The 15,713-nt window shown below is 38.2% G+C and overlaps 1 protein-coding gene and 1 long non-coding RNA gene across 5 annotated transcripts in view; both read left to right on the forward strand.

Moving 5' to 3' along the window:
* LOC309661635 overlaps nucleotides 1-15,713 on the forward strand; it is a 300,338-nt gene that overhangs the window by 108,521 nt on the left and 176,104 nt on the right. The window lies entirely within an intron of this gene.
* Nucleotides 79-15,713, forward strand: part of HHIP (hedgehog interacting protein) — a 94,016-nt gene continuing 78,381 nt past the window's right edge. For 3 of the 4 annotated variants that reach the window (XM_082463387.1, XM_082463388.1, XM_082463389.1), the window contains exons 1-4: nucleotides 79-932; nucleotides 6,674-6,866; nucleotides 13,154-13,310; nucleotides 14,012-14,213. In XM_082463387.1, the coding sequence (XP_082319513.1) occupies nucleotides 654-932; nucleotides 6,674-6,866; nucleotides 13,154-13,310; nucleotides 14,012-14,213 (831 nt within the window). In that variant the 5' untranslated portion in view covers nucleotides 79-653. Of the gene's footprint in view, nucleotides 933-1,018; nucleotides 1,208-6,673; nucleotides 6,867-13,153; nucleotides 13,311-14,011; nucleotides 14,214-15,713 lie in introns of those variants that run through there. The other variant, XM_082463390.1, reaches the window with a different exon arrangement.

The following is a 15,713-nucleotide window of genomic DNA, read 5'->3' on the forward strand; positions in this document are numbered from 1 at the left end:
GGGCCGCCCCCTCCCCTCCCCCCAACCCGGGCGGGGGCGCGCGAGCAGCGGTGACGTCAAGGGGCGCGCGGTGGCAGCACCTCCCCGCGCGCTAGTTAAAAAGAAGAAGAAAAGAGGGAACGAAACATGAGAGGCTGTGTGAGAAGCTGCAGCCGCCGGCAGAGGAGACCTCAGCATCATCTAGAGCCCAGCGCTGGCCCTGCCTCCGCCTGCCCCGCCGCCGCCGCCGCCGTTTCTGTTCCTGCTACTACTGTCTCACCTAAACAACTCCCGTTACACGGACAAGTGAACCTCTGTGGCCGTCTTCTCCTCCTCTTCTACCTCCTCCTCTTCCAACTCCTTCTCCTCCTCCCACTCCTCAGCCGCCGCAGAAAGCCCCCCACCCAACTGACACTGGCACCACCGCAAACGGTGTCAACCGCACTTTATCTCGGTCCTCGGGCTCCCCTGAGGCACTGGGCCCATCGCCTCGTCTTTTATTTTTTGCCAAGTTGCATCGCTCTACATCTTCTCGCCCCCGCCACCTCTCTCTGCCTCTCGAGTGTCCCGCCGCCCCGCAGCCTCCTCCTGGAGCTGCGCCCTAGTGCCCCTGCTGGGCAGTGGCCTTGCGCCCCCATCCTCCCGCGCCCAGCCCCTGCCGCGCGGGGCAGGCGATGCTGAAGATGCTCTCTTTTAAGCTGCTGCTGTTAGCCGTGGCTCTGGGCTTCTTTGAAGGAGATGCTAAGTTTGGGGAAAGAAGCGAAGGGAGCGGAGCGAGGAGGAGAAGGTGCCTGAATGGGAACCCTCCGAAGCGCCTGAAAAGGAGAGATAGGCGGATGATGTCCCAGCTGGAGCTGCTGAGTGGGGGAGAGATGCTGTGCGGTGGCTTCTACCCTCGGCTGTCCTGCTGCCTGCGGAGTGACAGCCCCGGGCTGGGGCGCCTGGATAGCAAGGTAGGCACGCACCCGCCTCGCAGCTGCGAGATTGGCACACTGGCTGGGTGGGGTGCCTTGTGGCTCCGGCAGTGCTGGTGACTGGAAGAGGGGCGAAACTTCTGTGGGGAGTTCTTTTTGCTAACTTTTCTAAAGCGCTAGCGTGATTCGTTTGTGTGGTCCTCCGGGGTGCGCAGATACCTCCCTCCGCCCCCAAGAGTCCCCGGTCGGGATGCTGTGCAAAACTGCCTGTCTCAGAAAAGAGAAGCTTCTGTGGTACCCGCATTCTGGGCTGGGTAAATATTTTATAAGAATCGCGATTAACAGTGTGTTTTGGATCGAATCGGGCATTGGTTGCGGTAAAACTGTAAATGAAGGTGGCTGTGGTTTCTGGTTTATTTTTCTAGGGTAAAAAAGATTTGTGCAGTTTTCTCCACGTGCTCGGTTAGAGAGAGGATTGAATCGTAAAGGATGTTGAAGCACGGTTGGTTTATGATCCCCAGCCCCGTCAGAGGTGGGGGGTGTCTTGCATTACAGTAGTTAAACAGCGAAAAGGAACTCCTGGTACTCCAGTTGAGAACCCCAAAATTGGCGAAAGATTTTGCTGGGGCATGTTTATCACGTAAAACCGAGGCGATTCTCCTCCTGTCACGTTTTGTAACATTATAAATTCGGGTTTTCAATGGTAGTTAGTTGTCTAGGAAGATCTTCTCCAGAAACTTGTTTTAGGGGTAATGGCATTTACTTTTTCCCGATGTTAATAAGTTTAAACAAATATGAAAAGAGTGTTGGTTGGGTGTAAAGACATGCTTATATTTGAGTTTGCAACAACTTTCTTGCCCTGGGTTGCAGTAATGTGTGTTCTCTACTGCATTCCAAGGAAAGACTCCGGGGTCAGTCATTAACAATCCCTGCGCGTGAAATAAACAATCAGGTGTCTTTGCCCGCCCCCCCTCGCTTCCCCCATTTTAGGTTTAATTAAGAATTCCTCTGTTACAACACTGCAGTTGTCAAGGTCTGAGAGACTCTTGGAAAACTTGTGCTTCAGTCTTGCTGGCCCAGGCATTAAAAAAAAAAAAAAAAAAACCCAGGCTGAATCTAATTTTTATGCTCAGTTCACGGTAGATTTCACTCTATTCTCATGTAAACAGCTCCTACGAATCAACATATGTGTCTGGGTGGTATCTCTCACTTTGTTTTGTAACAAAAAGCCATATTGCATCATTTAATTTGCTCAAGTCATGCAAATAGGAAAAAATCAATAGGACAAAAAGGGGTCGACTTATCCTCCTCCCCACTAAACTGCTGCCCACACACAGAGTCCTGTTGCTTATGGCAAAAGAATAACAACAACACCATTGTGTTTGTTAGTTGGTTCACTAATGGGTGAAACTAGAGAACATCATTCTCTTTCAGTCCCCAGCTCTGTCCAAATGTTCATGCCTTTTGAGGGAGCATTTGTCCAACTCCCTCTATTCCCAGCTGAGTGAGAACTGTCTTGCTGCAGGTTTTCAGCTGTAACTCTCTCTTTATTCTTACCACATGCAGCAGTAGTCTGAGATTCAGGGAACAGATATTCCAGCATTTTGTTCCAAACAATGTCATTAAGCTCCTGTGTTGTAATTGAATTAAAGTACAAAATCGCTACATTCACATCAGCTCCAGGGTTTTTACCAGGAGCCGGACAGAACCAGGAAATTGAGAGAAAGGATTCGAAATATTTGGCATTAAGCCTCCCCGTGTGCAATATATGCTATGAATATACCAATGATCCGAAGACCCCTGCAATACTGAACTCTTCCAGGTACAGGAGGAGTGAAAACTTTTTCTTAACTAAATGTAGTGGGGAGCTGAGGGCAGGGGGGTGCTGAGTCTGAGGGGAGTTACAACCCTTAAGAGAAGTTATATAAATTTTTTTAAAGAAATCATTCTTTAGGAATCATTCTGCCACGTTAGCTATCCACATTCCTTTCCGATTTATGTGCTTCCAATCTCCAACAAACCCCTACTCATTTGGGAAACGTGTCTGAATTAAATTTGGTACACTAGACTTTGCTGGTTCCATTACGAGTGGTTTATAAACCAACAGTACTCAAATTGTTCCAATCAGGGATTTGATATAGTTATGCATATGCATTCTTGACCCATGTTAGTTCTCAAGTTTTAATAGTTTTTAAAACATGTTATTTTATAATAAACTTCAGTGTTTCCCTTTTTTCCCCCTAAGCCTTCCTGGCTTATAATATATGTTAGGGTCTTATTTCATAATGTGTGTGCAGGCGAGATGATGGCTATTTGAAAGGGCCCTTTTTTGTTCATGAAAAAAAAAAAAATTTCCCCAGAAAGATTTCTGCAACTTTTCAAGAAACTACAGGAGTAGCTTTTTCCTAAGTGAAGAAACTTCATAGACAAATAGATAGTAGCAAACTGGGTAGAGTATTGATCATGCTTAGCTGTGCGATTAAGTCCAGTTTCCAAGCTAACCCATTTTCTTTAATATGTAATGAACTATTGAATGTAATTGAGTTCAATTCTTTAGCCATGGTGTTATTCTTCTAAGTTATTCTATATTTGCATTTCTTTGTATATTTTAATAGTTTTGTGTACTGTAACGAGATGGTTAACTACTGTTACAAATAAGTACTGCGAATATCTAGGAAGTTATATTGTCTTAGCAATTATTTTTGCAGCTCCTAAATACAAGATGCTAAAAGGATCTAATTCCCATTAGCCAAATTGAATCTGCAGCCAAATGAAATACCCCCATTTCTAAAACTTAACTTGTAACCACAGAGGCATAGAAGCTCTCTCTACCTTGGGTGGTTTCACAGCCAAAGCTGTCAAGGAATGGGTGAAAAGTAATTGTTTTCAAGTGTGCCCTTTTACAATCATTTGTTTGCTCTGGCTCTTTCAGGGACAAAGGCTATTGTTGAACACATCCAACTAAACAAATAACTCATCCTGGGGTCCCTTTAACAGCTGCCTTAGTACAATGATCTATTTACATATTAGCCTAAAATTGAAACTGAACTCTTTAATGACATAATCCAGCACTACAGTCCAGAGACGCATGTGTTCTACCCAACAGCTGAACAACCTTGTAGGCATATGAGTTTTAGAAATAACTTTTTGTGTACCAAGTGATCTTAAGGCGTCATTTTAATATACTGTCCTGTATTTTCTCCTTTTGTCCCCTCATCGAACCCATGTGGGTGCCTTTTTATCCTCTCTGTTTAGTTACTTGATAAATAAAGAGAAATACAGAAGGTCTCTGTCACCCATTTTACTATTTGTTGATAAACTGTAGTTGTAGGCCACGCTTCACTGTGTATTCCAGGATTTATCTTACCTTCCTTGTATGGATTTTACTTTCATGTGGCTGAAGATTAGAGGATGACCTGCCAGATGTTATAAATTAGTCAGCAACAGCCACAATCATTACTAGGCACACTGTAATAATGATTCGAAGTTTTACATGATTTCCAAAGTATATTTAGTTTAAACCGCTATAATTTGATGGTTTCATATATGGCTTTTAAAAATTGAAACAGGATATTAGCTTAAATTTCTTCTTAAGATTGATGACATTGTCAGACGTAAAGTTAAGGACCTGTATAGACACAGACACTTAGGCAAAAAAGAAGAAAAAAATACCCTACACACAGCAGCACTCATCTGTCTAAAACAGCGCTGCAGCTTGGGCTGAGTCAGTTTAATTGACTTCAGTAAGACTATTGGTTCATTGAAACCAAAGCCAGAATGATGGCTCTATCTATCTTCAAATAGGTATTTACACTGCAGACCTCACACAGAGCAAAATGTTACCATCCTGCTGGGTTGGAACAGCATGAAACTTTACAAAGAATAATATTATACTTGATTTCAGATAATTTATTGAATCCTATTTCTGCACTTTTGATGAGAGATCTTGTGGCCAGGACACATTCCAAAAATTGTAAAAGACAAAATTCTTGAGGCCCTAAAATCAAGCTCTTCCTGGATAGCAGCTGGGAGAGTATATGGGGATCATTTTGTTTCAGCTATAAAAAAATCTAAGCATGCATGTTCTCCATAAAACCAAAGGTAATTACATTCCAGTTTTTCAGCCAGCAAAAGCGGTGGCTTCAGCATCCTGCAGTTGTTTTGTTCTTAGTGGACTGCCGTATGATAAACAAACAGAACAAAGTTGAACAGTATTAATATTGAATAGATCTGGTGAGGTCTGCCAGAGTATGGACAACAAAAGACATTTAAAACATTCTTGGAATGCAAATTCTAAGTGTCTGGTGTATGTTTCCCCTTAGAAAACTTTAACCATTTAAGCCATTGTCATTTAAATAAATTGATAAAAATCAAAATGCAAACATAATTGTGATTAATAATAACTTTTCTGAATATTGTAGATAGTTATGACTCATCATATTTATACACATATATTTTTTTTCCTAAACAGGGTAGCTTCTATTGGACTTTTAAAATTTCAGCATGCCTTGTATTCAACGATTTTTTTTTAGTTGCTTTGCTCTTTCAGATCCAAATTTTGTGATCACTTAGAATATCTTTATCCTAAAAAGTAGAAGCCATATGATTCACTCAATTTACTCAAATTAGAATCTCACCTGAAGAATGAAATATTTGCTTTAAGCAGTGATCTAGAGTTTAAAATGTTAATTTCAGTTCATAGTTCTAAAGAAATAATTAAGTATAAACATAGTTGTATAAACTGGGAAAACACAAAATTCAATCCCATTATGGTGTTTTTTAACACCATATGGTGTTTTTTAATATAAAAAATTAATGCTTAATTTAGACAGCACTACATTTCACATCTCAATTATTGTGCTGATATTCTATATTTATATTTATTAGAGGAGGTCCTGAAGTCAGTTTTTAAAAGTTAGTACTAGACACTGAAACCTATTTTATCTGCAAATTACTAACCTCAATGAATCAGTAACTCTCAAATTAGTCTTACTGATATAAAAGACATAATAATACTGTATAAACAAAGATAAAAGTATGCCCTTTTTCATTGAAACTCACTAAATACTATACAAAATCACTTTTATTAAACTCTTGTGTTTTTCGTGCATGTAACATACCTGAGGAACTAGTTAGAAAATTTTTCCTGGCTAAAATACAATGAATTATAAAAATTGGTCTTAAACCTGTTTGACTCAGCTTCAGATATTATTTTTATAGAACATGAAAGGGCGATATTTCCCCCACTTTAGAAAACTTTCCCTATGCAATCTGTATATTGAAAATTAATTAAAATGAGAACAATGTAATTCAAGTAATATCTTTGAGATTGTCGTTAGGAATTTCAGGAGTGAAATAGATTTTTACCCAAGACACAAATAAGCCATGTCTTAAAAGTTGCTTTACATACAGTTGTATAAAGGTATTTGGAGTTTTAAAGTTAAATTATCAGTCAGTGTATACTTTGAGGCAGAGTAAGAAAAAGGGTTCAAGAATTTATATATAATTGTCATTTAATTTTTCACACCTGAAGGACAGATAAACAGACTTGGATTTGCAAGAGTAAGAAGCATGTCTGTGCCTTCCTACCCTTTGCCCTCCCATCCCAACCCAAGAGACTGCACTTGTGTCCTTATAAAGACATACTGTATTGTGACTTGGTGATTCTTTGCAGACAACAGCTAAATGACACTTTTCTCTTTCCATGATGACCAAAAAACATAACTAAACCTAACTTCATGGAACTAAAAAGAAGTTTGTTTCTAATTTATGGCTTTCAGATGTTTTCTGTTACCAACAACACAGAATGCGGGAAGTTACTGGAGGAAATCAAATGTGCACTTTGCTCTCCACATTCTCAGAGCCTGTTCTACTCACCTGAGACAGAATCCTTGGAAAGAGACCTGGCACTTCCCCTGCTCTGCAAAGACTATTGCAAAGAATTCTTTTATACTTGCCGAGGCCATGTTCCAGGTAAAGAAAAAAAAAAAAAAAAAAAGATACATTAAATCAACTACTGCAGAATAGCTTTCCAAGATACCTGTTCCTAAATGCTTGCTTAGGAGAGTGTAAAATTTATCTGCCTTTCACAGTATCTATTTTTACCTCATAATTAACTGTTCAAACTTGGAACCTTTTATTGCTGCTAAAATTGCTGCTGTCATTTCAGACTACAAAACAATACATTGTTTTGTTGAAGGGTTTAACATTTCTTGTTAAATAGATAATACAGTTGGTAATCTTTACACACACTGGATTATCAGCACAGATTTCTTGTTGGTGTCTTTAGTCATGAGCGTTGATATCAAGACAACTTCCCCTTCTACACAGCTGATACATAAGTGCAGATTGTCCACCGACTTTTAAGGTATTTCCTTAAATAAAATATAATTCAAAAGGCCCCGAAAAGTAACACCTTACAAAGCACTTTCATATATAATGACTAATTTGCTCCTCATAAACCCTGTGAGGTAGATAGGAAAGGTCTGGTCATTTCCATTTGACAGATGAGGAAAACTGAACCTCAGGAGAAGTTAAATGCCGTAATCAAACTTGTACAATGAGAAAGTGATAGGCTAAAAGAAGTTCAAGTTCTTATGCTTATAATGTCCCAGATATACCTGGTCACTATCGTCTTTTGGACCCTAATAAACATATAGGCTCTTGGGCATTGATTAATTTTACCATCAGAAGCTTGTAAACCTTGGTGGTTGTTGCTTTAGGTTGGAAGAATCAACACAGAGGTAGAAATGAATTTAACGAGACCGATTCTGTTTAGTTAGGCAGTGTCACACACAAACAAATCTACTGAAACTAACAGTTTATAAAACTCAATGGCACTGAAGGACAAGACAAGCTTTAAGAACTGTAGGATGCACTTGGAGAATTTTTTTTAACTGCTATGCACATTTTACTTTTTTCTCTGACCCAGAAAAGTGTAGATTTTTGTATTTTTTATAGAGCTCTCTTAATAGCCTAAGAAAACATTTTGACTAGGGTTGCTTGCTTCCTTTGGTGTACCATAACAAGTATCTAAACCCATTCAATGTGAAAATATTATTATTGTTTTTTTAAACTACAGCCATGTTTCTAAGGCTTTCCTTAAACCAGCTATTTCTTTCTCTTTATCACATTCCCCAAAGCAAAGTAGAATAGGTCACGGTTGCCTAGATGGCCTGCTGAGAAGCGATAACAGATTAGGTCCCATAAAGTTTTGCTGCAAATTTCCAGTCTGGAAGGTTTGCCTTTACCACTATAAATTGAAAATGGTATTGACAGTGGGCATTTTCATCTACCTTTATCTACTTGCGATAAATACCACCAGGCTGGAATTAGAGACTCATCTGTGGGGTGCTTCCTATATTTGAAGTTATTTTAGCTTCCAGAACAAACAACAAAAAGCAATATCCACTGAAAGAGAGAGCACAGCAAACAACTCAGGAGCCAGAGCTGCAAGCACCTCACTCCCCAGATCAACATATGTGGTGACGAATGACAAATTTATTTTTCTACAAAGTTTGTATATATGTAAAACTGCTGAAGTGCATCAAGATGTCAAGTGCTTTTGGTGGCCACCCAGGCTGCCTTGAAAGATAACCAGATGAAAGCTCCACTCCAGTGGTGGGTGGAGCAACAAGGGTACTTTTCAGGGCCAGGCCAGCAGGCTTTAGCAGCGAGCAGAGGGGGCTTCCTCTGCATCCATCAAATGCTAATAATTGCTCTAAATACTTGTCCCAAAAGTGAGCTGTAATAACACACTCTTTGTGTTACTTAGGTTGATCAATTTGTTAGCCAGACTGATCCTTGGCACGTAGGTTACCATTTCCTAAAGTGTGATGAATCAGATGATAATCCTCCCCTCAGCCCTGGCCCCCAGCACAGAAGGCTCTTTAGAATTCTAGAACACTTGTTTTTCAGAAATTGCTCAAAATCTGTAATAATTTCACCTTCTTAAGTCTATTTAATGACATGGATTGCTTTTCCCCGAAGTTCGAAATTGTGAAAAACAGCTACTTTGTGATTCTTTTATTTTATTTTTTTTTTACTATCCTCATTGTTAGCCTCATCTTTCTGCAAATCAAAAACATGAAGAGGAAGGGACCTTAAGGGTTGTAGTTTGCTGAGAGAAGGGAACTGCTGAAAGGGGTTGAAAGAGAGAAAATAATTCTAGAGACATCTTCATTTCTTCCTCCACTGCCCAGTTCGTAAAGAATTAAACACATAAATGGTCTATCCCTTTGCTTCACCCTCTTGGCTTTAAGAAAGTGCCACTCACTTTGGGATATACGTATACCTGAAAGACAGCTACTCTCTAGAAACTTTAATTCAGAAACATTCATGGTCTGCTTATTTCCACAAAAATGAAAAGAAGGAAGTTAAAAATCACTACAGTGAGGATACACTAGAGTTTTATTAATCATAATATTCTCCTGTTGTGACTTTACTTAGGGAGATAAACTCTTAAAACTTCTAAAAAAATACCCAAATTTCATTAAAAAAAAAAACCACAGGAACTCTTTTCTCAATACCATGGGTCTCGTCTTTTGCCTGAATTACGATGAACAGAGGAGATGCTTTGCTGTTCACTAAATGATGGCCTAATAAATACCCTCTGTGGAAAGGATAGGAAAGGACATCTCTGGGCCTTGCTTCTCCCTTTATACTTGTTATCATAGTGATTTTTATCACTCTTGGACCATCATATCTCAGCTGTAGGTTATGGTAGTGTGAAATATCTGTCTGTACACAATTAGTTCAATTGGTTTAATCCCATTGCTAAAGAGGCCAAGGTCAAGAATTTGATTCCACTGAGTTTCTCGAGTCCACAGCCACTCCTGACCCAGTCAGATATCTTACACATGTGTCTCATTAGTGCCCAAGAGAGCAAACCAGAGCAGATATATGAATACACCAAAGTCTATTCCCTCTGCTAGAAAATGCTGTCTAGTGCAAGCCTTACAGATGGTAGGGTTTTTCCATTTTTTCCTTATCGTGATGAACAGCATATATAATGAGGAAAAAATAACTTTTCTGTAGCATACATGCTCAGAGAAAAGCTAGAGCTTAGAAGACTGCACAGAGAATATTTATTTATATGTCAGTACTTTATAGGGTGCTTTGTGGTATCGTAGGACGGGGTTTATGATCCAGGAGAAGAGTTACAGTACCAAAACATTTGATAAATTATCAGGAGTTGTAAAAAAATTACAGCTGCTGGAATCATCAGTGGACTTCCATTGTTAGCGGACTTCATCATATTATGATGATCCAGGGTGAGCTGCACACCTTCAGTAAAATGCTCTTCAGTGTTTCCTTCCAAACAGAAGGGTACCATTTGGTAAATTATATCTTCCCTGGCAATAAATGTTAGCCCCATGTCCTGAAACCAGATCTCTTTTAGTTCTTCACAGGAAAATATATCTTACTCATCCCTGCTTATAAAATCGGGTCATTTAAGGTAAAGTACTAACAAAAGTATTAGATGTTTCAATTCAAAGTAACATAATTGGCAGAAAAAATGCCCATATTTTTATGTAAAAGTCTTCTGAGTTGGCTCCCTTCTTCCCACTTAGATTGTTCAGTTTGTCTCAATACTGTAAAAAGCTCGGAATAATTCATTGTTAACATTCTGGTTTTGTTTTGTTTTGTTTTGTTTAATTTGCTAAGAGAGCATAGTATCTCTGGAGCGACAGAGTTTATGAATCTGTACTCATTCATCTTCAGATGTTCCATTTGAAAATGATTTCTCATTTCCTCATGTTTGTCCCCAGCTAATAATTCCTTATAAAATGGAATTAGCCACCGGCATTGTTCATTAATTTTCCCGTAAGATGGTATTGGTTTGCAGACTGTAATGCTGGAAAACAAATATTTTTTTAAAAAGCAAACTCAAGATTTCCTCTGAATTGCACTTTGGAATTTTTCTGTGACCCCTGCAGGCAAATAATCACATTAAAACAAAAGTTCTCCTTCACACATTCAGTTATAAATAGATCCATAGTATGACAGTCTTCCTGCATGCATCAGATTGACATGGAGAACTCCCTACCTGAAGGTTATATATATATATCTACATATCTATAAAACACCTAGCCCCCAAAAACTTCTAGCCCCAAACTGTGAAAAGTCTGATTTAGCAACTCAGTTTTCCTTCTCTTCTTTTTACCTCAACAAGAATTATTTCACACTACCGGGCAGTTTTTTTTGTTTGTTTGTTTTTTGTTTGTTTGTTTGTTTTTTATTTTTGGCTGTGTTGGGTCTTCGTTTCTGTGCGAGGGCTTTCTCCAGTTGTGGCACGTGGGGGCCACTCTTCATCGCGGTGCGCAGGCCTCTCACTGTCGCGGCCTCTCTTGTTGCGGAGCACAGGCTCCAGACGCGCGGGCTCAGTAGTTGTGGCTCACGGGCCTAGCCGCTGCGCGGCATGTGGGATCTTCCCGGACCAGGGCGCGAACCTGTGTCCCCTGCGTTGGCAGGCGGATTCCTAACCACTGCGCCACCAGGGAAGCCCCAACCGGGCAGTTTTCATCTGATGCTTAGCCATTAAAGAATGGAGGAGAAAAGTTATCTTTTGCAAACAGTGAATTGCTGAAGATGAGTAAAAGCTGTTGCAGCCGTCATTCCTCTCCCCAATTTCTAATCCCTGGATTTTTTTAAAGAAAGATAACCTCCTCCCCAGCTGACAGCCTCCTTGCCTCCTTCCCAGCTGACAGCCTCCTTGCCTCCTCCCCAGCTGACAGCCTCCTTGCCTCCTTATTCTGCCTACCTCCCCCACAACACACACACACACTCCCAAGGACATCTGCTTTTACTTGCCAGTTTCCCAAAGACAAGATGTTTCCCAGTAGCTGAGTCAGATATTGGCCTTGAAGAGTCTGTCTCAGAAATTTAGCGGTGATCCATTTCACCCAAAAGTTAGGTCAAAATGTATATTATGTTTTAACCATTTGGGACCCACGGATTCCAAGATTAGCTTTAGGTTTGAAGGGGACCTAGGTCAAGCTCACAGAAAATCAACTTTTTAGGGTCTTTCATGTTCCATTGATGCGCCTCACTTGGTTGTCCCCAAATTCTTGTTCTTGCAAATCCTTGCAAACTTGCATCCATTATACAACTTCTAAACCTCACCTGAGTTACCAGGTGCCTTTGTTACAAAACTGATTGGGAGTACAATAATCTAATTTGTTAGGAAAAAATCAAGACCTTGAGCATAATTAAAGGTATGAAACCAGAAGCAGGAATTTGGGACATCATATAAAGTCAACTCTGATAGCAACATCATATTTTAATAGCAAAATCATCAGAATATGGAAGTGAATCTGATTAATTAATATGCCCTCCCCCCAATAAAAACCTACCTTATTAATTCAAATTGTAAAAGTAATGTCAAAATTTTTTTTGTAATAGGATCTTCTTTCTTATTCAACTTTTTATTTGATAAAAATTCTTACTATGTAAGAAATAGAAAAAAAAGGTCTTTCAAATCCTTTTAAGTCTACCCTGCATTTTTGTTTTGGCTCGTTTTAATATTTTTTTCATTGAGGGGTGGTATGTCAGCTATTCTGCTTGAGAATATTGAAGGGATATTTTAAAGAAAATTTTTGTATTACAAAATAATCATTGTCTCCAGTAAGTGAGCAAGAAAAAGGCACCAACACATTTGAATATAGAGGCTCTGTTACTGGCATCAATTCATTGCTTGATATTGCAGAGAGTCAGTCATTTACTGTAGCATATAATGAATGACCTTGGGATAGTAACTAGATTTATTATTTAATCATATATGAGTGACAATACAATAAGAATTGTAAAATGACCCAAACTGGCTCCCGATTGTCTATCTCTTTCCTGATCGCAATTTGTTCTTCTTAGGAAGTTAATAGTACTGTGGGAAAAAAGTGCTGAATAGTAATCAGATGAGCTTGAAAGTACAACATATAGTAACCAGGGAGGCTTGAAAATAGAGTCAATGCAATAACAAGATTAATGCTGTGTTCGTATCAATTCTGTTTCATATGAGCCTTTTAAGACATCCAACACAATATCATTTCACTTTTACTGCAATTTTTAAATTTTGGTTAAAAAAGAAATGGAAATCCCAAGCCAAAAAATATGTTCTTCTTTCCTTTTGTCTGTTGTCTATATATTTCCCTAGAATATTCATATAGTTCCTAAAAAATTCTTTACCTATATTTTGTCTTTCAAATGCGCTGTTTTTACCATGACACTAAATATTTCTAAGGCGTCCTTTTACATTTTTAAAGGTTTCCTTCAAACTACTGCTGATGAGTTTTGCTTTTACTATGCAAGAAAAGATGGTGGCTTGTGCTTTCCAGATTTTCCAAGAAAACAAATCAGAGGACCAGCATCTAACTACTTGGACCAGATGGAAGAATACGACAAAGTGGAAGAGATCAGCAGGTTCATAAAGATAAATGTTCTTTAATCTTAAAAAAAAAAAAGAAAAAACCCGACAAGTCTTGTGGTTTTAACAATGAGTCAACTGGCTATGCTCATGTCCAGCAGCTATATCCTCCAGATGCTTTTTGTTTTCTTTTTGGTAGTTTGCTTCTCTAAAATCATATTTGCTTAAATGCTTTTAATGCTGAGACTACTAATCTTCTGTTATGAGCTTGGCTTCTCTCTGATTCATGGGAATTTTATGAGTATAGTTTTAAACTTGAATTTTATGATAGTTGTTAGCTTATGGCACTGTGGAAACATTCAGCACAATTATTAGTAGCAAACCAGAGTTTTATGAATAGACCTTAGAACTTTCTCTCTGAATGCCTTTCTGTAAGGTTTAATTATTATGAGTAAAGTCAGTTTTAATTAGAGTCACTGAAAGATGAGATAGTGAGCTTGTGAAATTTTAAAATACATATGTGTTTTGATTCTCTCCTTTACTTCCTAATAGAAGGCTTTTTTGGTTTTTTGTTTTTTTTTTTTTTTTTCATTGAAAAGAATTTAAAAGAATCAGAGTGTGACCTTGGGTTAGCAGCCCTTCGTGATTATCAAAACCGTTGATCCCTAGAGGAAATATATTTTGAAAAGGATGCTAAGTGCATCTCTTACCTCCTTCATCTCAAGAAAAGCTTACTGGTTTTCTTTAATTTGTTTAGAAAGCACAAACACAACTGCTTCTGTATTCAGGAGGTTGTGAGTGGGCTGCGCCAGCCCGTCAGCGCCCTGCATAGTGGGGATGGCTCACACCGTCTCTTCATTCTGGAAAAAGAAGGTTACGTGAAGATACTTACCCCTGAAGGAGAAATTTTCAAGGAGCCTTATTTGGACATTCACAAACTTGTTCAAAGTGGAATAAAGGTTGGCTTTTTAAATTTTATTTATCTTTGCTCTGGCTATGTTAATTTTATTTTAGTGTTCTCCTCACTAAAGGTATTTCTTTGTAATAAAAGAAATAATATAGGAGAAAATAAGGAGACAACATAAGGGAACAATAATTACGGCAACTAAATCGGGACAATGACATTAAATTTTTAATGTGATTTGGTGACTATTAAGCAGTGCAATCAGATTGATATTTTTGACATGGTTTCCCTATGTAATTTACATACTTAAAATGATTATTGGTTTTATAAAGTATTTGTTTAAATATTGTTTAACAGGCATTAGAATTGTATATCAGCATTTGCTAGCAGAAACAAAGAGGTCTTTGGGTTACTTTGGCAATTGCAAATCATTCTTTTACCGCATCTGTGTTCGAGTCTGTGTCATAAAAAAATGCTACTTATACTGTGATTTCCTTGTACACTATTTTTACAGGTAAGTCAGATATTTTTATCTATAATTAGCCACCTTTATAATATATAAGCACATCTATTGCCTTCTTTCCCACTTCTCCAATTTGAATTCTCATGCTCAAATAATCTAGTAGGTATATAAATAAAATTATTGTCAAGTTTATTTCACAAGAGAGTAACACAGTACAATATTAGCAGTACTAAGCTATAAGGCAAATTGTGGCATTCTAAATTAAGACATTTAACAGCTCATGACCTTTTTAGAATGAAACGAATTACGTATGATTGGGGAAGAACTGGTTATCTTTTTCTAAACTGGAAAAAAAAATCAAGGGAGGATTTATACTCTGCTACTCATATCGAAATAAGCTCCTCTTTGCTTTGTTAAGCTCTATTCAAAGGTAAGAATGTCAAAACCAGCAGAAACAAATCAGAAAAAAATATAAATATATTCTTCATATCTATCTATTCAATATCTACCACATGAAATAATTAGGGTGACTCAGTTAGAGCACAGAGAATACCTGTTGTTGGGACCACCCAGCCTCAAGGCCATGTTATGACAGCATCACCAAGATATACTGCATAAGACAAGTATTTTATGGTACTTGTGGTCCTTTAAGGAAAAGGACTTTGGCACAAAGACACAGATCATTTGGAAAAGCTGTTTAAATCAGTAGTTTCAACTTTCTCCCAATAAAATTTTTCATTACAATTCACAGCAAATATTCCAAAGTCTCTTAAAATAAAGCATTAGTGTTTTGCACATCAGAGTTCAATAAATACATTCTGAAATGTGTTCTGATAACTCATTGCAAGTGGTACCTCATGAGGAAGGAATAAAGATGCAGCAGCAAGTGCATTACTCACTACAAGTGTTTTACTTACCTTGAAAGTTAAACATGCTCTCTATAAAATAAAAAATTGGGGAAAGTAAAGTATTTTAAAAATCATCACCTATAATCCCATCAATTAAAGAATATCACTATTAACATTTTGATATACTTTCTTCCAGTTTTTATATTAAAATTAAATGAATTTTTCCTGACTACAAAAGTAACAC

The sequence above is a fragment of the Balaenoptera physalus genome, assembly GCF_965194825.1.
Source record: "Balaenoptera physalus genome assembly, chromosome: 5".
Lineage (NCBI taxonomy): Eukaryota > Metazoa > Chordata > Mammalia > Artiodactyla > Balaenopteridae > Balaenoptera > Balaenoptera physalus.